The 15,017-nt window shown below is 39.7% G+C and overlaps 1 protein-coding gene across 1 annotated transcript in view; it reads right to left on the bottom strand.

Moving 5' to 3' along the window:
- NUP210 (nucleoporin 210) overlaps positions 1-15,017 on the bottom strand; it is a 73,771-nt gene that overhangs the window by 48,177 nt on the left and 10,577 nt on the right. The window contains exons 2-8 of the mRNA XM_075096690.1: positions 11,373-11,509; positions 10,038-10,169; positions 5,895-5,991; positions 3,607-3,757; positions 1,702-1,834; positions 723-881; positions 176-244 (exon numbers count right to left, since the gene is read on the bottom strand). Coding sequence (XP_074952791.1) covers positions 176-244; positions 723-881; positions 1,702-1,834; positions 3,607-3,757; positions 5,895-5,991; positions 10,038-10,169; positions 11,373-11,509 — 878 coding nt within the window. The remainder of the gene's footprint in view (positions 1-175; positions 245-722; positions 882-1,701; positions 1,835-3,606; positions 3,758-5,894; positions 5,992-10,037; positions 10,170-11,372; positions 11,510-15,017) is intronic.

Raw genomic sequence — 15,017 nt, 5'->3', positions numbered from 1 at the left:
ATAAATATTTACCCCTAAACCTATTTCACATTGAGCTACTTTAATGAACAAAATTACTTTTCTATGAAAAGTAACATGAGAAATGGAAGCGTGCATATACACACAGAAAAACACCAACACAAAAACAAGACAAAAATTATATTAAGTGATCAGGAAAACTGCAGCCAGTACCAACCTAAGTACCCAGGATTTACAACATAGATAGTGCTGTTTGGTAGTCTGGAAACCCCTTGCATGCGAATACCTGAAGTCTCAGTAAAGGAACAGAAAAGTTTTAACAGAAGTCAAGTAAAGATCAGCTTGTTCTTGGGGCTCCTTGTGCCTCTTTGAGTATTTAAAGCTAATTGCACACTGAAAATAAACGTCATCCTCACTATCCTGAAAGACAGCAAGCACTTTAGAGAAATTCCACTAGGGAATATAATGCTCTAAATACTGAAATTAAATAAAGCTCCGTCACATTTCCACATTGAGTGAGGGTACAGACATGATTTAATTGATCTTTTGACAACCTAATTTCTTAGAACGTTTCAAGGCATCAGGGAGCTCTGTTGAGACTGAATTCACAGCAATGCTACTTCCTACGGCTCCATCAAATACTCCTGATTTTCAAGACTACTGATTCAAATATGGGTAATTTTATCTTTTTGTGTTGCAAAGCGTGGAAAGTTTGTCTCCTGCCACGAAGATCCAGATGGAGAAGCATCACCTAAGAAGGATACTCTTGTGCCCAAGTATGAGGTTAGTCTGTCCCTGCTGCAGTGCTGTTACAACTGATGTTGCCTGGTCCAACTTGGCAACTGGCCAAGACAGATCTCCGTCAGGACCTAGTACGTTGTTCTGTAGCTGCAGTTCATACTGATCAGATGGCATCCTTAATTCTGTACAGAAAACAAGACAACATATGAAACAATGAAAGCAAATGTGTCAGTGTTTGGATGCTGCTGATTATTGCTGATTATTTTTTACAGATGCCTAGTACACACATTAAATCAGTATTTTTAATGTCTTGTAGAAATAGCGTACGTATGATTTTATCAACACACGCACAATATGAGCTTCTTGCCTAACTTTCATTTCTTTGAAGCTGCAATTTCCAACTAATATCATCCCACTGTTTAGACCTAACATCTAATCCTTTCCCAGCTTCAAAAGTGGTCAAATTACTTTCTAAGAGTTACTGACAGTTTCTGCCGCTCCATTCTGCACTACTAGCTGATGTAGTGAGACTAGTTTACTAGACAAGTAAAACATTTATCTAGTTTATAGGCTCCTTGCAAGCAACAGATGCAGTTACAAACTTCCACACCTTTAAATGGACGTAAACTCAGCTAACACACACTTGTAGAAGTGGAGCAAATCAATTTGTCAAGAAAGCATTTTCTGTTTGAAAAATTGCTAATCTAAATTTGATTTAACTATGAAAGTCAGACATGGTTTCTTAGTCAATGTGAAATAAATGAGTATATCCAAAATGATAGTGTTAGCTCCCATTCTAAGTTACCCTTACCTTCATCAAATCTCAAAGATTATATCACAAGAGTATATCCTTTATAGACACAATTTTTTTTGAGAGAAAAAACTAAACATCGTGTAGTTTAGGAAAATAGTACTAAACATTAACAACACAGCTTAAAAACAATTTAAAACTTCTCAGCAGTTAGAAAGCCAAACCAAAAACCAAAACAATTCAGGACAAACCTGTAATCTTCCCTTGCCTTATTTTCTGAACTCTGTACTGAATTGATGTTCCTACCAGAAGATAAATGTCATATGCTGGATTTAAAAGGATATTTTCCAAAATAAGCAATCTGACTTCTGCAGGAGGTACATGCTATTGATTGAGGGGAAAAAAAAGAAAAAGCAACCACAGTTAAAGCAGTTCATTTGTTTGAAACAGACCATGCAGCGATAACTTATAAGTGAAAAATATTATTTGCTTTAATTTGCTCTTTATTATCACCTCAAATTTTGTCACAACAGAAAAATGCAAAGGACAATGAATCAGAGAGAGATCTGCTCTGTTCTTACTGTGTAAGGCTGAAGAAAAAAAAATCAAGTCTGTATGGACATAATTTTCATTCAATTTTCTGGAGAATACAGAAAAACTTGAGACAGATACACAGTGACTATTCAAACACCTAGAAATTTATTTCCCCTACTGTAAAACATGGTACCTCCAGACAACACTTCCTTTATAACTTTACTGAGGAATCTGTATCAAACTCATAGGTCTATTAAATTACGAATACAACAGATAATTGCATAAGTTCTATTACAGTTGTTTGAGGGATGTTCACTGAAAATGTGCAGTCTGGCAGCAGTGAAAGATTTAAAGGAACTACTAACCAAAAAGCCATGAAAAATTGCAAACAGAACAATATTATTTCTACTTCACTTATAGTATCATCTCAAAACTAATTAGAAAAATAAATATTAAACCAGAAAATTAAAAAAGCTACAAGCATTCAAGAAAAATAAAAAGTCAGACTGCTATAATGTAGAGTAACTATATTGAGCACAATCAAACATGGAACTGTAAAAAAATAGAATTCTTGACGTGCACTATTATTTGTGCCATGTTACTAGTATTACATACACTTAGATAATATTTCTCTAGAACACTTTTTACAGGTATGGGTTAGATAGTTCAAGGCAATTCTGCTTTAAGCAAAAACATTAAGTACAACATGTAGTAATGCAAATCTGCAAAACCAGGCTACAGATATGAGATGAACTTCAGAAAAAAACCAATCATTTTATACAAGGATTTTTTTTAAGATGCACTATTAAGTTGATACCAGCACAACGCCAAGTGTTCCTGTAAGCAATAACCCATTAAAAACTCTCTCACGTGCTTGTAAATTCTGTTAAGCGAGAAAACAACTCTGTTGCCAGAGTTAAACGAAGAACACTGCCACCACAATTTACAAAGAAAGAAACAGCATGGATCTACCTAACAGCTGGGAAGACCGCCAGTACTGTAGTTTAATACCCTTGTAGCATTGACATTCTGATCCCAAAGCCCCTTCCTTGGAGACCAGAACCTGATGAGGTAGAATTAAATAATACCAGAGTATTCATATGACACTCATTTCAAGCACAACAGGAAATAAAGGTGTATCCAATATGGCAATAATTTCCTAGCTATTTATTTATTGGAGAAAAAAAGATACCTAAAGTGTTCTAGCTGGTTATTTTTAAAAAGAGCTAAAGGGCCAATGCCTTACCCAGCATGATTCTAGTTACATATATAATATGAATATCAGGAATAATAAAATCGAACGGAAGTATTTGAAATGTATTCCTCTGCCACAGAGCCTTTTGTCAGTTAAGCTTAGAAACAACCTCTGGCATGTGCACTGTCCCAGGTTAGGTAACTGCACCAAGGTAACTGCATCCAACTCCAGCCCTTTCAAAGTGACCAAAAGTAGCACTGTCATCTTTTATGATACAGGCTACAGAGTCCAACCAGAAAGACAGAGATGCAGGACTGCTATCCACAACAGGAAAAATACTGCAGTGCAAACTTATAGTACTCCTATCACATTGGACTATAAGACTAAATAATAATAATAGTAAAAAAAAATACTATAAGATTCTTACCTTATAGACGCTCTCCTGTATTCTTGCTTTTAATTTAGAACTGCCTGTTTTCATTCCAGACACCAAAATGGTATCTCCTTGCTTGGCAACTTTTTCCATCTCCGATATATAGGAAGGTGGAATATAAGTGGATTCTAAGAATTTGAGTATACTGAAAGGTGAACCGACAAGTGAACAGAAAATTGTTAACCAATTTTTGTAAATCCACAGAAAAAGACCGCCACCATCTATTCCCAGCTATTTCTATGTTTTAAGCAAATTTAAGCTATCTGCCTGGGACAAGATATCCAAATTTTACTCATTCTTGAAGATATTTGCAGCTAATTTCTGTGGCTGATATAAATTTGTTTGAAGCTTGTTTGTGGGCTCTAAAGAGATATCAGAAGACTGCACACATTGTCTGTAATGATCCCTCTGGTTTTTACATTAGGTGTAGACTGCAAAAACTCTTTAGATTATTGTGGAACAACTGATGTGAAAGACCCTAAGCTTATGTTAATAAAAGCAACTGCTTAACAAACCAGAACAGAACTTCGACCTATATGAAGAAGCTAGCATGCATATAATAAATGACTATGAAAAAAAAAATCTATGAGCAGAATACTTGTAGTAACTGGTAGAAACTTCAATGAGATGTGACAACAGCAAGGAAAGGAATTTGCCATGAATGGGTAAACAACAGGACAGAAATTGAAGGAGGACCATGTTTTAAAGGTTGCCAGCTTCTGTATGCACATGACCTGTTTGGCTTCATGTGCACTTTCACAGTAAAATCAATACAGCCATATTGAAAACAGTTATTAACATATTTATGACAGTTTATAATTTATTTTGCAAAGCTGTAACACTACTAGGACATTTTTATGTTATCATAGCTGTGCTAACAGCAGAGGATATATCAATATTACTCTGGTTAAAATCACCTAACAAATACTTATACTGAAACAAAAAGCTCCGTATGGACTAGGACTTGGACCACGAGTCCCACAGAACAATGAGCACACTGTCTGGCTCTCACTGTAGTTAGGGGTCATGCACTCACAACTGCAGCTTCAAGTGTATTATGGGCTTAACAGGCTTTCCTCAGGTAATGCTGAGTGTTTGTTTCTCTAAGGCTACAAAATTGGAGTTTGTGTTTACCTGGTAGCAGAGAGTCTTGTTTTCTGCTCCCAGCCCATTTCCAGTGTATATGGAATATAGGTTTTAGGATGGAAGTTAACTGCTAACCATTCTGCTATTTAAAAAAAACTTGTTTCTCCACATTCTAGTCATAGATTCATCATATGAATAAAGCCAGGTTTTTAAAACAAAGATATATTTTCCTACATTATTTTATGTCCCACAATCCACCTATGTTTTGCTGGAACCTGTTTTCTGAAGTAACTGAAGCATGAGTTTGAATATTTCATCTTACAAGCTTACTATATGTTTGGGAAGTTTTGACAAAAGCTACACTTGAGCAGTGTCTGTAAACTGTTATATGAGAAAAACCCATGCTTCATGTATTTGCAGTCTAGTCAAACTCACATATATCAGGGAGGCATTTTTTCTGCCAGTGTTCGTGTTCAGCAACATCACGAATATGATGAATACTAGCATAATACTGCTAGGTAACAGGATCCTGGTGTGTTGACACCAGTTGGTGTCAGTGCAAAGATAAAACTCTTGGAGCCCAACTTGAAAAATATCCCATACAAGGTACTGCTAAATAGCCTTCAATTTGGGTTAGTTTAATAAGGATGGAAATTCAAATTTCTGTTTGAAGCCACTGAAGAACAGAACAATGAAGTCAACACTGTAAAACTACATAATGCACATGCTTAATAAAATTAAAAAAACAAAAAACCCAAACAAAAAACTCCAAAACAATCAAAAAAACCACAAAAACCACCTCCAAAACAAAGGCCAAAGATGGTCTGGTGACAAATATAGGAGGAAAAAATAAAATTTAAAAAAAAAAAAAATCTCTGCTGAAATCCCCAAATAATGGTCTTACTGATAAATCTTTCCTTTGCACAGGTGTTTCAAGAAGATCAACAATTCCATCTATCTATTTCTGGTTGCTGGATTAGAACTACCTGGGACGCTCATTAATACTGCCAGTTGTTAAACAGGGATGACAGTACCCAGGCTGTTGAGTAAGCACTTTAAAAAAAAAAACTGAAACAATTGATTCATAAGCATTATTTTAGGCATCAGTTCAGTAAACTGCCTAGATGTGGGGAAATACTTATACGTGTCAAATTTAATGTACACAAGGCTTCTGAGAACAAAGTAAGTGAACTTACCGTAATGCATTGTGGGAATCTGAGAAGCCATCACCCTCTGTGTCTTTTACTATTGTCCAGTCAAAGACTAACCCTGCCAGTGTGCTGAAAGTATTTCCTATAAATCAAACAATTAGATTAAAACAAGAACAAATAACAAGCATAGAGTCTTCCTGGAACACAAATATGACTTTTTCCTGTAGGAAATTTCTTTATAGAGCTAGAGCTTTATAGAGCTAGAACTGTTATGACTAAAATTTGTTGCTTTGGGGGAGTCAGAAAGGCTTCAGGACAAGAAGTGCCTAAACAAAAATTTACAATGACAACATTTGACCTTAGAAAAGCAGATGTACAGAACCATAAAGATAAGGAACTGCAGAGCTAACACTGAACTAGAACAGACTACCCCTCAACGACAGCATATACATGATCTCAGAACTGAGCCTGCATGAAAGCAAAGGTTAACTAGTGGACACAGTGAGGAAGAGTAGATCCTTCATCCAGAGACCCCTGACGACCACCCAGAGAAACGAACAGGCATGCACAAAGGACATCTGCATATGATAATGAGTTCTCAGAAAAGTAATGAATATGTATATCTTTTCTCTGGGAAACTAATATGTATGTAGAGCTTACATAAGTTATGCAACTAACCCTGTGCAGGCACACAGACTAGGAAGAGTGATCCCCTGTGCGTCCAGCGCTGCAATAAAGAATACCTGCTTAACAGTCATACAGACTACTGAGTCCTGATTTCGGCTTTTTACGGCATCAATTATATCCCTAAAAGAGGGATTTTTAAATAAACAGACTGAAAGCAAAGATTGTTATTACATTTAAGTGTAATGGTCTGCTAATCTGAAACATTTTACAATCTTCAAGATGAGTCTTGCTGCGAATGGCAGTGTCCACTGAGACAAATAAATACGGAACCGAAAGCGCAGTATTTACTATATTTTAAAATAAGGTTTAATTTGTGTTCTTCCCTTTGACATCATGCCTATACTAATAAAGTAAGAATCAAAGCAAATTTATTCTCAAATTCTTATCCTTAAAGGTTTATGACATTTTTAAGCAATAAAAATATTTTAAGACAAGATAATGCAACTCACAGCCTATGTTGTTTCTCCCATTTCTATACACCTTACTGCAGTTAGTTCCAAATCCCAAATAAATAGGATTTTAAGCACAAAACTCTAAAACACAAGGCAATTTAATCAAAATTGATCGAGACTTGGTTATTTAACATGCATACAGTCTAACTTTCTTTAATGATGCATGCTCTAGCTTTGCAAAGCTGTATTACACTCTTTTGCTTTGCTCCAATGGAAAGTACCAGGGCCAGTAAAGAAACACACATTGTTGCACTGTGGAAAGCCTATGCCTGGAGGCAGCCAGTGCCACAGCAGACAGGTTACAAAAGCATGAAACCATCCTTACAGCCTCTGAACCACCACCACACCTGGATGTCCTGGGTCCTGCTGGGGTCTCTCACTATGAGGGCAAGGTCAGGTTATCAAAGACAAACTATCATGGGCATTCCCCAGATGATGCAGGGTCTCTCTCATTCATGACAGGACCAGCTATCTCCACAGCATGGAGGGCAGCAGCTGTCTCCAGGCTACACCTATCAGAGGCAGCACTCAGGGAGGCAGACAGGTAATACAGTGCTTGTCATGAACTGTATTATGTCTTTGTCCTTCCCTGCAGGATCACACAGCTGTGACAGGAGCTGCAGACCAGCTGCCCTGCCAGCTGTAACATTACACTCCCTGGCTCCTCTGATGTCAATGTAGGCTGTGACTTGTGCTCCTGCTCCACCACTGTAACCCAGCCCTGAGCTGCTCCTCTGTGATGCTTCAGCAGAAAAGCAGCTCTCACTGGCAAGGCTGGAGCAAACCCCAGAATACAAGGAGAGCTGTCTTGACATGCTCTGCTCCATGGCTGGGGCAAAAAGCCAGTGTTCCTTGCACACTCATAGCCAAAGAAATGCAAACTCCCATCTTAAGTCTTCCTCTTATTTAACTCACCTCTAGTTAAATCATAATAAAGTAACTTCAGCAAAGTTCAACAGATAAAACAATATATAGTATTACTTTTTTCCCCCCCCTCTACATTCTATACTTAATTTAGCAAAGATCTCCATGATGATCTTCCTCTCTTGCATTAGTAATCTTTGAAAAGTAATATTAGGGGATTGAGTTTATATTTGGAGTGGCTTATTAAAAATATGTACAAAAAGAAATCTGCATTAATAACTGATTACAAAATACAGCTTATGTAAAAAACCTGCATTATTTATAAATAATATATATATATATGGAAAAGAGTAAGGAAAGAAACTATTCCTGAAGATATATCGATACTCACAGGAGTAGAATAATCAATATTAATGAATGGTCTGACCAATACCAGAGGCAATAATCTGGCAATGTAAGATGCACTAATCGCCATCAGCCCAGAACAAATCACATGTGGTGCATCCCTAGGGCCTACTCAACAACTTTATGTTGTGACAGGCAAAAAGCTATGTTACTGCAATATTGTATAAATACAATGGCTGGTACAAAGCACCTACTCTCTCTCTCTCTCGCACAGGCTGCAATAACAGGCCTGACACACACGTTCTTTGTGCAAGTTTTCAGCAAACCTAAGCAGATTTTTCCCAATATTAAGTGAATTGGATAATTATTTTGGTTTTTTTTTTCACCTTCTGAATAGTAAAAAAAAGCATTCAGAAGTCCTTTATTCGATTATCTGACTTTTCCTGAGCCATTACGCCCTTCAGTAAACTTGCTGCTGCTCTTGAATTTTTCTTTTTCTTTTTTTTTTTTTAAAAGTGTGCCAGGAAAGACCACTGAGAGTCCAGTATGTCCAAAGGTCTCGCCAGAATGGATCCCAAGGTTATTTGGGTCAAAGGAACTGTTTTTCAAAGCTTTTGAGTGTATCCTGATCCCCTAAACTTAGATTGGGAAGTTTAGTCCTACAGCTTCTAACAAACACCTTGTTTCAGTCATGCAGATTACACATTCTTTTTGGGTTTTGAACCACTTCTCTTGTTCAGACTCTAACTTGGGTGGCTTCCAAGGCAAATTTGTCTACGGAGCATGCTTGAGAGTTTGTAGAAATGCCAAGCCAAGAGCCTGGTATTACACATAGTGTAAGAAAACAAAACTACTTTTCATTATTAACATATTGCCATATATAACCTGGCATTCATGGTTTACAAACAACTGTAGTATGGGCTCATTAACTACCCAAAACAAACAATTCAACCTTTTATAGCTGCTTAACATATCACTTCCTTTCAGCCCAGTAGCTGTCCTACAAATTACTTGGTTTGTATGAGTGTTGATACGTGCACAAAAATCAGTTATTGAAACCAAAGCATGAAATTCTTACCAGCATCATGGTTCTTTTTCTGATGCTACAGACAGTATGAAAAGCATAAGTTTTCTGCTCCTTTTAAATAATTATGCATTCAGTCCAAATGCACTGACTTTTATGAGCCTGAATGGTATCTCCCAAAAGTGAGTGCTTCTATAATAATTAAGGGATATCAATCCAAGCAATAGGTGGTTGGTCTTCAACATCATCTCTGAACATCCTGTTGGATGCCTGACTGGACTCAGTCTAAAGAATTTTGCAAAAGGACATTTTATCTATCTCAGCTTCAGCTCAAAAGAGGAAAAAATAAATAGAAAAAGAAGAGACTACTACTCATTGCTGTGCAGCCTTGCTCAGCTTAGTTAAATTCTGATAGGCCATTTCAACTGGACAAGTGTTGGGACTTTTTGCATTACATTCTTACTCCCAATCTGGAGGTAGAATTGCTAAGAGCTGACACCTTTATTTTAATTATTTTAAATTCTTACTTTTAAAAATACCCTTAGCACTAGAGTTAAGTTTCCTGGGAAAATAAGGAAACAAAGCAAGCAAAAGTTGTTGGAAATCAAGCAGTGTTTGATTTTCCTATTCAGCTGGTATGCCAACTTTACACTTAAACAAAAACAACAGGTTACTAAATGTACTGTCCAGCAAACTCCCTTTAAATTACTCAGCTGGGCTTCTAACATTCAACTGTGTTGCAGACAAAACCAGTGCACATATCAGACAATTAAGAGTTTCAATATATATTTTCTCTCCTACTACTAAATCTCTTACCTTCAGAATCCAAAGCCTGAATTTTTAGCTCCAGTGGTGAGTCTTCAAGATAGAGTTCTCTTGTTGTGGACACAATTTGGATGTCGTGAATTATATCAACTATAGCATCACAACGAAGCACTTGTCCAGTCACTTGAAGAGACATCAGAAAGAGCACATGAAAACAGCAACACTGGACATGCTCATGAAGAGCAACAAGACAAAATGCACCTCAAATTTAGTCAATGACACAAGACACTGACACTGAAGGAACTGAAACCAGGTCATGACCTTGACTAAGAAATTCTTGGTCAAATGGTGATTGTGGCTAAGCAAGCAAGAAAAGCACTTCCCTTCCTCAGTGAACTTTAAATAAAGCTTTAAAAAAAAAAAGTTATTTCCATCTACACTAACAGTTACAGACGTTTTCTCCAAGTACATATTAAGAGTTTCTACAGTGCAAATGTCAGACATGCTTCATGCCCTATAGAACTTAATGACTTTTACCCACAGGTGATAAACCCTTATATACATCTTCATTTAGTGACTGCAAGAGATTTAATTGACCATCTGTTTTTGCCTGTCATTATAAATACTAAACAGGTATATTATATGACAGACACAAAGGCAATTTTCAGCTTTCTAAATGCAAAACATCTGAATTTGCATTATATAAAAAGTATGTACTGAAAATTATTTTAAGCCACTCCCCCCCATTTACAAAAAAATAAATTACACATTTTCCTAGATGTATCATTAATAACATTAACACTTATTTGAGGCCTTTAACCAAGAGAACTTAAAAACCATGCCTGTGGAAATTCTAAAATGACAAATGACTATGAATACAAATGGAAATTTCTTGTTTTGTGCACTTTTAAATCTCTACTTTGTTTCTTCTTTGTGGGAGTTGGGGTTTTTCATCCTGGAGAAGAGAAGGCTGCGGGGAGACCTCCTTGCAGCCTCTCGATACTTAAAGAGGGCTTGTAAGAAAGACGGGGAGAGAGTTTCTATAGGAAGGCCTGTTGCAACTGGGCAAGGGGTAGTGGTTTTAAACTAAAAGAGGGTAGATTCAGAGTAGATATAAGGAAGACATTTTTTTATGCTGAGGGTGGTGAAACACCGGCACAGGTTGCCCTGGGAGGTGGTAGCTGTCCCATCCCTGGAAACATTGACGGTCAGGTTGGACGGGGCTCTGAGCAACCTGATGTAGTTGCAGATGGCCCTGCTCATTGCAGGGAGGTTGGGCTAAATGGCCTTTAAAGGTCCCTTACAACCCAAATCATTCTATGATTCTAGAGGATGCCAGGATGGCCATAAACAAGTAGTGGTGTGTTTACAAAAGTTAAAACTTACTTATATCTTCAGCAAAGATGATACTTGTCAGACGTGTGGGCTGTGAGGACCGTGCCTGGACAACAGCTTTCTGTGAACACTGGCGCTCATCCTGATCTGTCAGCTCTATGCTCGCAACCTCCGGCCTGGTGGAGGACCTACAGGGTTATTTTTTTTTTTTTTAGCAGTGTTTAAGTTACTGCTAGACAGAAATCAAAGGTCTGGTTTAAAAGCCACGAAAATAATTTACATGAGACATGCTACATGGTCAGGACCCAACTTTCTTAAGAGCTAGATTGTAAGAGCCCTTCCAGGACTTCAGCATAAGCAAGTGCGGGCCAAGGAAGGGGGAAAGCACAAACCAAAGGCCCACCAGAGCCCAAGCAGACAACCAGTATTCTCTCGACTGTGGCATGTTCACTGCTGAATGCAATTCAGTCAGTTCGGAGCTATACCCAGCTACTTAACAAAGTTACAAAGCCTTTGGCCTGACTATATATTAGCTTAGAGGTGTGGAACAAGGGAAAACACATACAGAAATACTGAAGTAAAAGGTAAAATAATTTTAGCTAATGCTGCATACACCACTTGTAACAGCATTTTCAAAGCAAGTTTGAAACAAAATTCTGGAAAAACTGGAACTATTCCCTGATGACAGAACATCACAATTATGTATGTTTGCTATGGCAGAGGCTCTGAACAAGGAAGACACAACATTTTTTAATCAAGAAATTTTAAAAAAGAATGGATTTAGTCTGTTTAGTTGAAGTATGTAACACTGCGTAAAACATGCAAAGTTGTATAACAGCCTTTGGTGAAATGTAAGCCTACATGGAATTTTGACCTAAAATTGATGCATCTGTTACTTCCTGCTCTGACTTGTACGGCTTTTCTTAAGACAACTGCTCCAGGAATGAGCTTGTGGGAAGCTCACCATTGCCATCGAGCCCAGTTCTCACTCCTGTGTGCCAAAAATGTCAAGGTGAGGAAAAAAAAAAGTTTCAAAGTTATTGAAATTAGGTAAGATAGTAATAATATATATCTGAAGCCTGATGTAGAGTGCTCAAAGCAATGAAAATATTTCAGCAGGCCATACCTCTTGCAAACAATTAAAGAACATCACCCCTCCAAACTGGGATGAGCAGCTGACTAACCGTTTTGGAGAACTTGGCCACAGCTGCTCTAAACTCCTTGCTCACACTAAACCTGCAGGACTTACTGCAGAGTAAGCAGAAAGGCAGCCTGTTTGGACTCCAGCTCAGAGCCCAGCACCCTGCTTAAGCCACTAATGAATTAAGCGTCATCACTGTTTGCTCAAAGACCCTGAGTCAAAGTTCCTTCACAAGGGTCCTTTGAAGGATTAAAACAATGAAAGAAAGCACTGATGACAAAGCTGTGCAGGAATTGCTTCTCCCAGATGATGACAGCAGTTCTGATGAAAACACTACATCAGTCAGCGAGGAGCACAGCGGCAGCAAGGGCAAGTCCCATGGCTCAGCGCTAGATCGGGGCAGGCAAAGTGGTTCCTTGTACCCGAGAAGCCCGACGGTGAGCAGAGGGACCCGTCAGGAGCCGGCAGCTCTCTCAAGCAAGGCTGACGTGCAGCTGACGCGGTGTGGGGCGTTGCCAGAAGCAACGGTGGGAGATTTAAACGGCCCCTAGGGAGCGTGAGCGACGAGGGATGTGGCGCGTCAGAAGGGCGTGGCGCGTCAGAAGGGCGTGGCGCGTCAGAAGGGCGTGGCGCGTCAGAAGGGCGTGGCGCGTCAGTTCACGCAGGCAGGGCAAGCAGGAGGGATGCCGGAGCCCACTTGTAGGTCTACAGCTCAAGCAAGCGCTTTGGCCTTGGGTGAAATGGTGGGCACTCACCTCAGAGCTAAAACCACTGTTCGTTCAGCGAAAGCCCCTGAGATGTCAGACGCATCCACCCAGATGAGTCTGGTAAGAAAGGGCACACCAGTACAGGCAGTGGGTTGCGGCAACTGCCCCAACCCCTCTACTGACGAAAAGGTAAGTACCTGCATGGGGTGTGCACAGGTTGATGACCTGTTACGTCAGGTGGCCAAACTGCAGGAAACAGTTAAGAGGCTGCACAGTATTAGAGGAGCTGAGGCAGAGATAGACAGATGGTTTCAGAATCATGTTCCTGTGGCAGACACCACCGAGAATGAGGGACCGTGGACCCTGGTGACTCACAGGAGCAGGATTCCACATCAGCCTGCACCCTCCACCATCACAATCAGAAACAGATTTGAAGCCTTAACAACTAAGGACACCCATGAGCAAGGTCTGCAAAGTCCCCTGCAAGGGGAAACTGTAGCAGCAACACACAGTGGACATCGTAAAAAGAAACGACGAGTGCTCGTGGCGGGTGACTCTCTGTTGAAGGGTACTGAGGCACCGATCTGCCGACCTGACAGGGAGTCACGATAGGTATGCTGCCTCCCAGGAGCCAAGGTCTGAGACGTTGCTGAGAGGGTGCCACAACTCATCAGGAAAACAGACTACTATCCACTATTACTATTTCATGTAGGCCTGAACGACACTGAGAGCCACAACCTGGGTAAAATCAAGGAAGACTTTCAAGCCCTGGGGGAACAACTGAAAAACATTGGCGCCCAAGTTATCTCCTCTTCCATTTTGCCAGTTCAAGGGAAGGGAGCAGCCAGAAACAGGCACATAGTGTATATCAACTCCTGGCTACGTGGTTGGTGCCATCGTGAGGGGTTTGTCTTTTATGACAATGGGATGTTCTTCAATGACGACAACATGCTAGGGAGGGATGGAATCCATCTGTCTAAAAGGGGTAAGGGAATCTTTAGCAGTAGGCTGGCTAATTTGGTGAGGCAGGCTTTAAACTGAAGGACTTGGTGGGTGGGATCCGTGGAGAAAATGCTCACACCAGCACATCCAACAGGGGAGTAAGTCAGGCCAAGCAGCGTGGTGATAAGGCTTCCTTAGCTGTCTCTCAAGATGTGAAACAAAAGAGTAAACACCTCAAGTGTATGTACACGAATGCACGCAGTCTAGGTAACAAACAGGAGGAACTAGAGCTCCGTGCCCACTCAGAAGGGTATGACATCATAGGAGAGTAACTGAAACATGGTGGGACAACTCAAATGACTGGGGGATTGCAATGGACAGTTTCAAGCTCTTTCGTAAAGACAGGCAACGTAGAAGAGGTGGAGGAGTCACACTCTACGTTAAGGAAAACCTCAAATGCATCAAAGTTAACTATGGTGATTACGACTGCTCTATCAAAAGCCTCTGGGTTAAAGTAAAAGGGGTCATCTCCAAGCAGGACCTCACAGTGGGCATCTGCTATCGACCTCCTAACCACAATGACAATGCCGATGAAGTGATACTTGGGGCACTAGAGCAAGCTTCTGGCCAACAGAACCTGGTCCTGATGGGTGACTTCAACTACCCAGACATGTCCTGGAAGAACAATACGGCAGCTCACATGTCATCCACAAAGTTTCTGGAATGTATAGAGGACAGTTTCCTAATACAAATGCAAGACATGCCAACCAGGAAGGAGGCGCTGCTGGACTTGCTATTCACAAACTGAGAAAGCCTGCTTTGTGGTATCTCGGTTAGTGATAGCCTCGGCTGCAGTGATCACAATATTGTGGAGTTGGGGATCCTGCTGAGTGTGCTGAAGGTCAG

This window comes from Phalacrocorax aristotelis, chromosome 6 (genome assembly GCF_949628215.1).
Source record: "Phalacrocorax aristotelis chromosome 6, bGulAri2.1, whole genome shotgun sequence".
NCBI classification, from domain to species: domain Eukaryota; kingdom Metazoa; phylum Chordata; class Aves; order Suliformes; family Phalacrocoracidae; genus Phalacrocorax; species Phalacrocorax aristotelis.
This window is presented reverse-complemented; position numbering and strand designations above follow the sequence as displayed.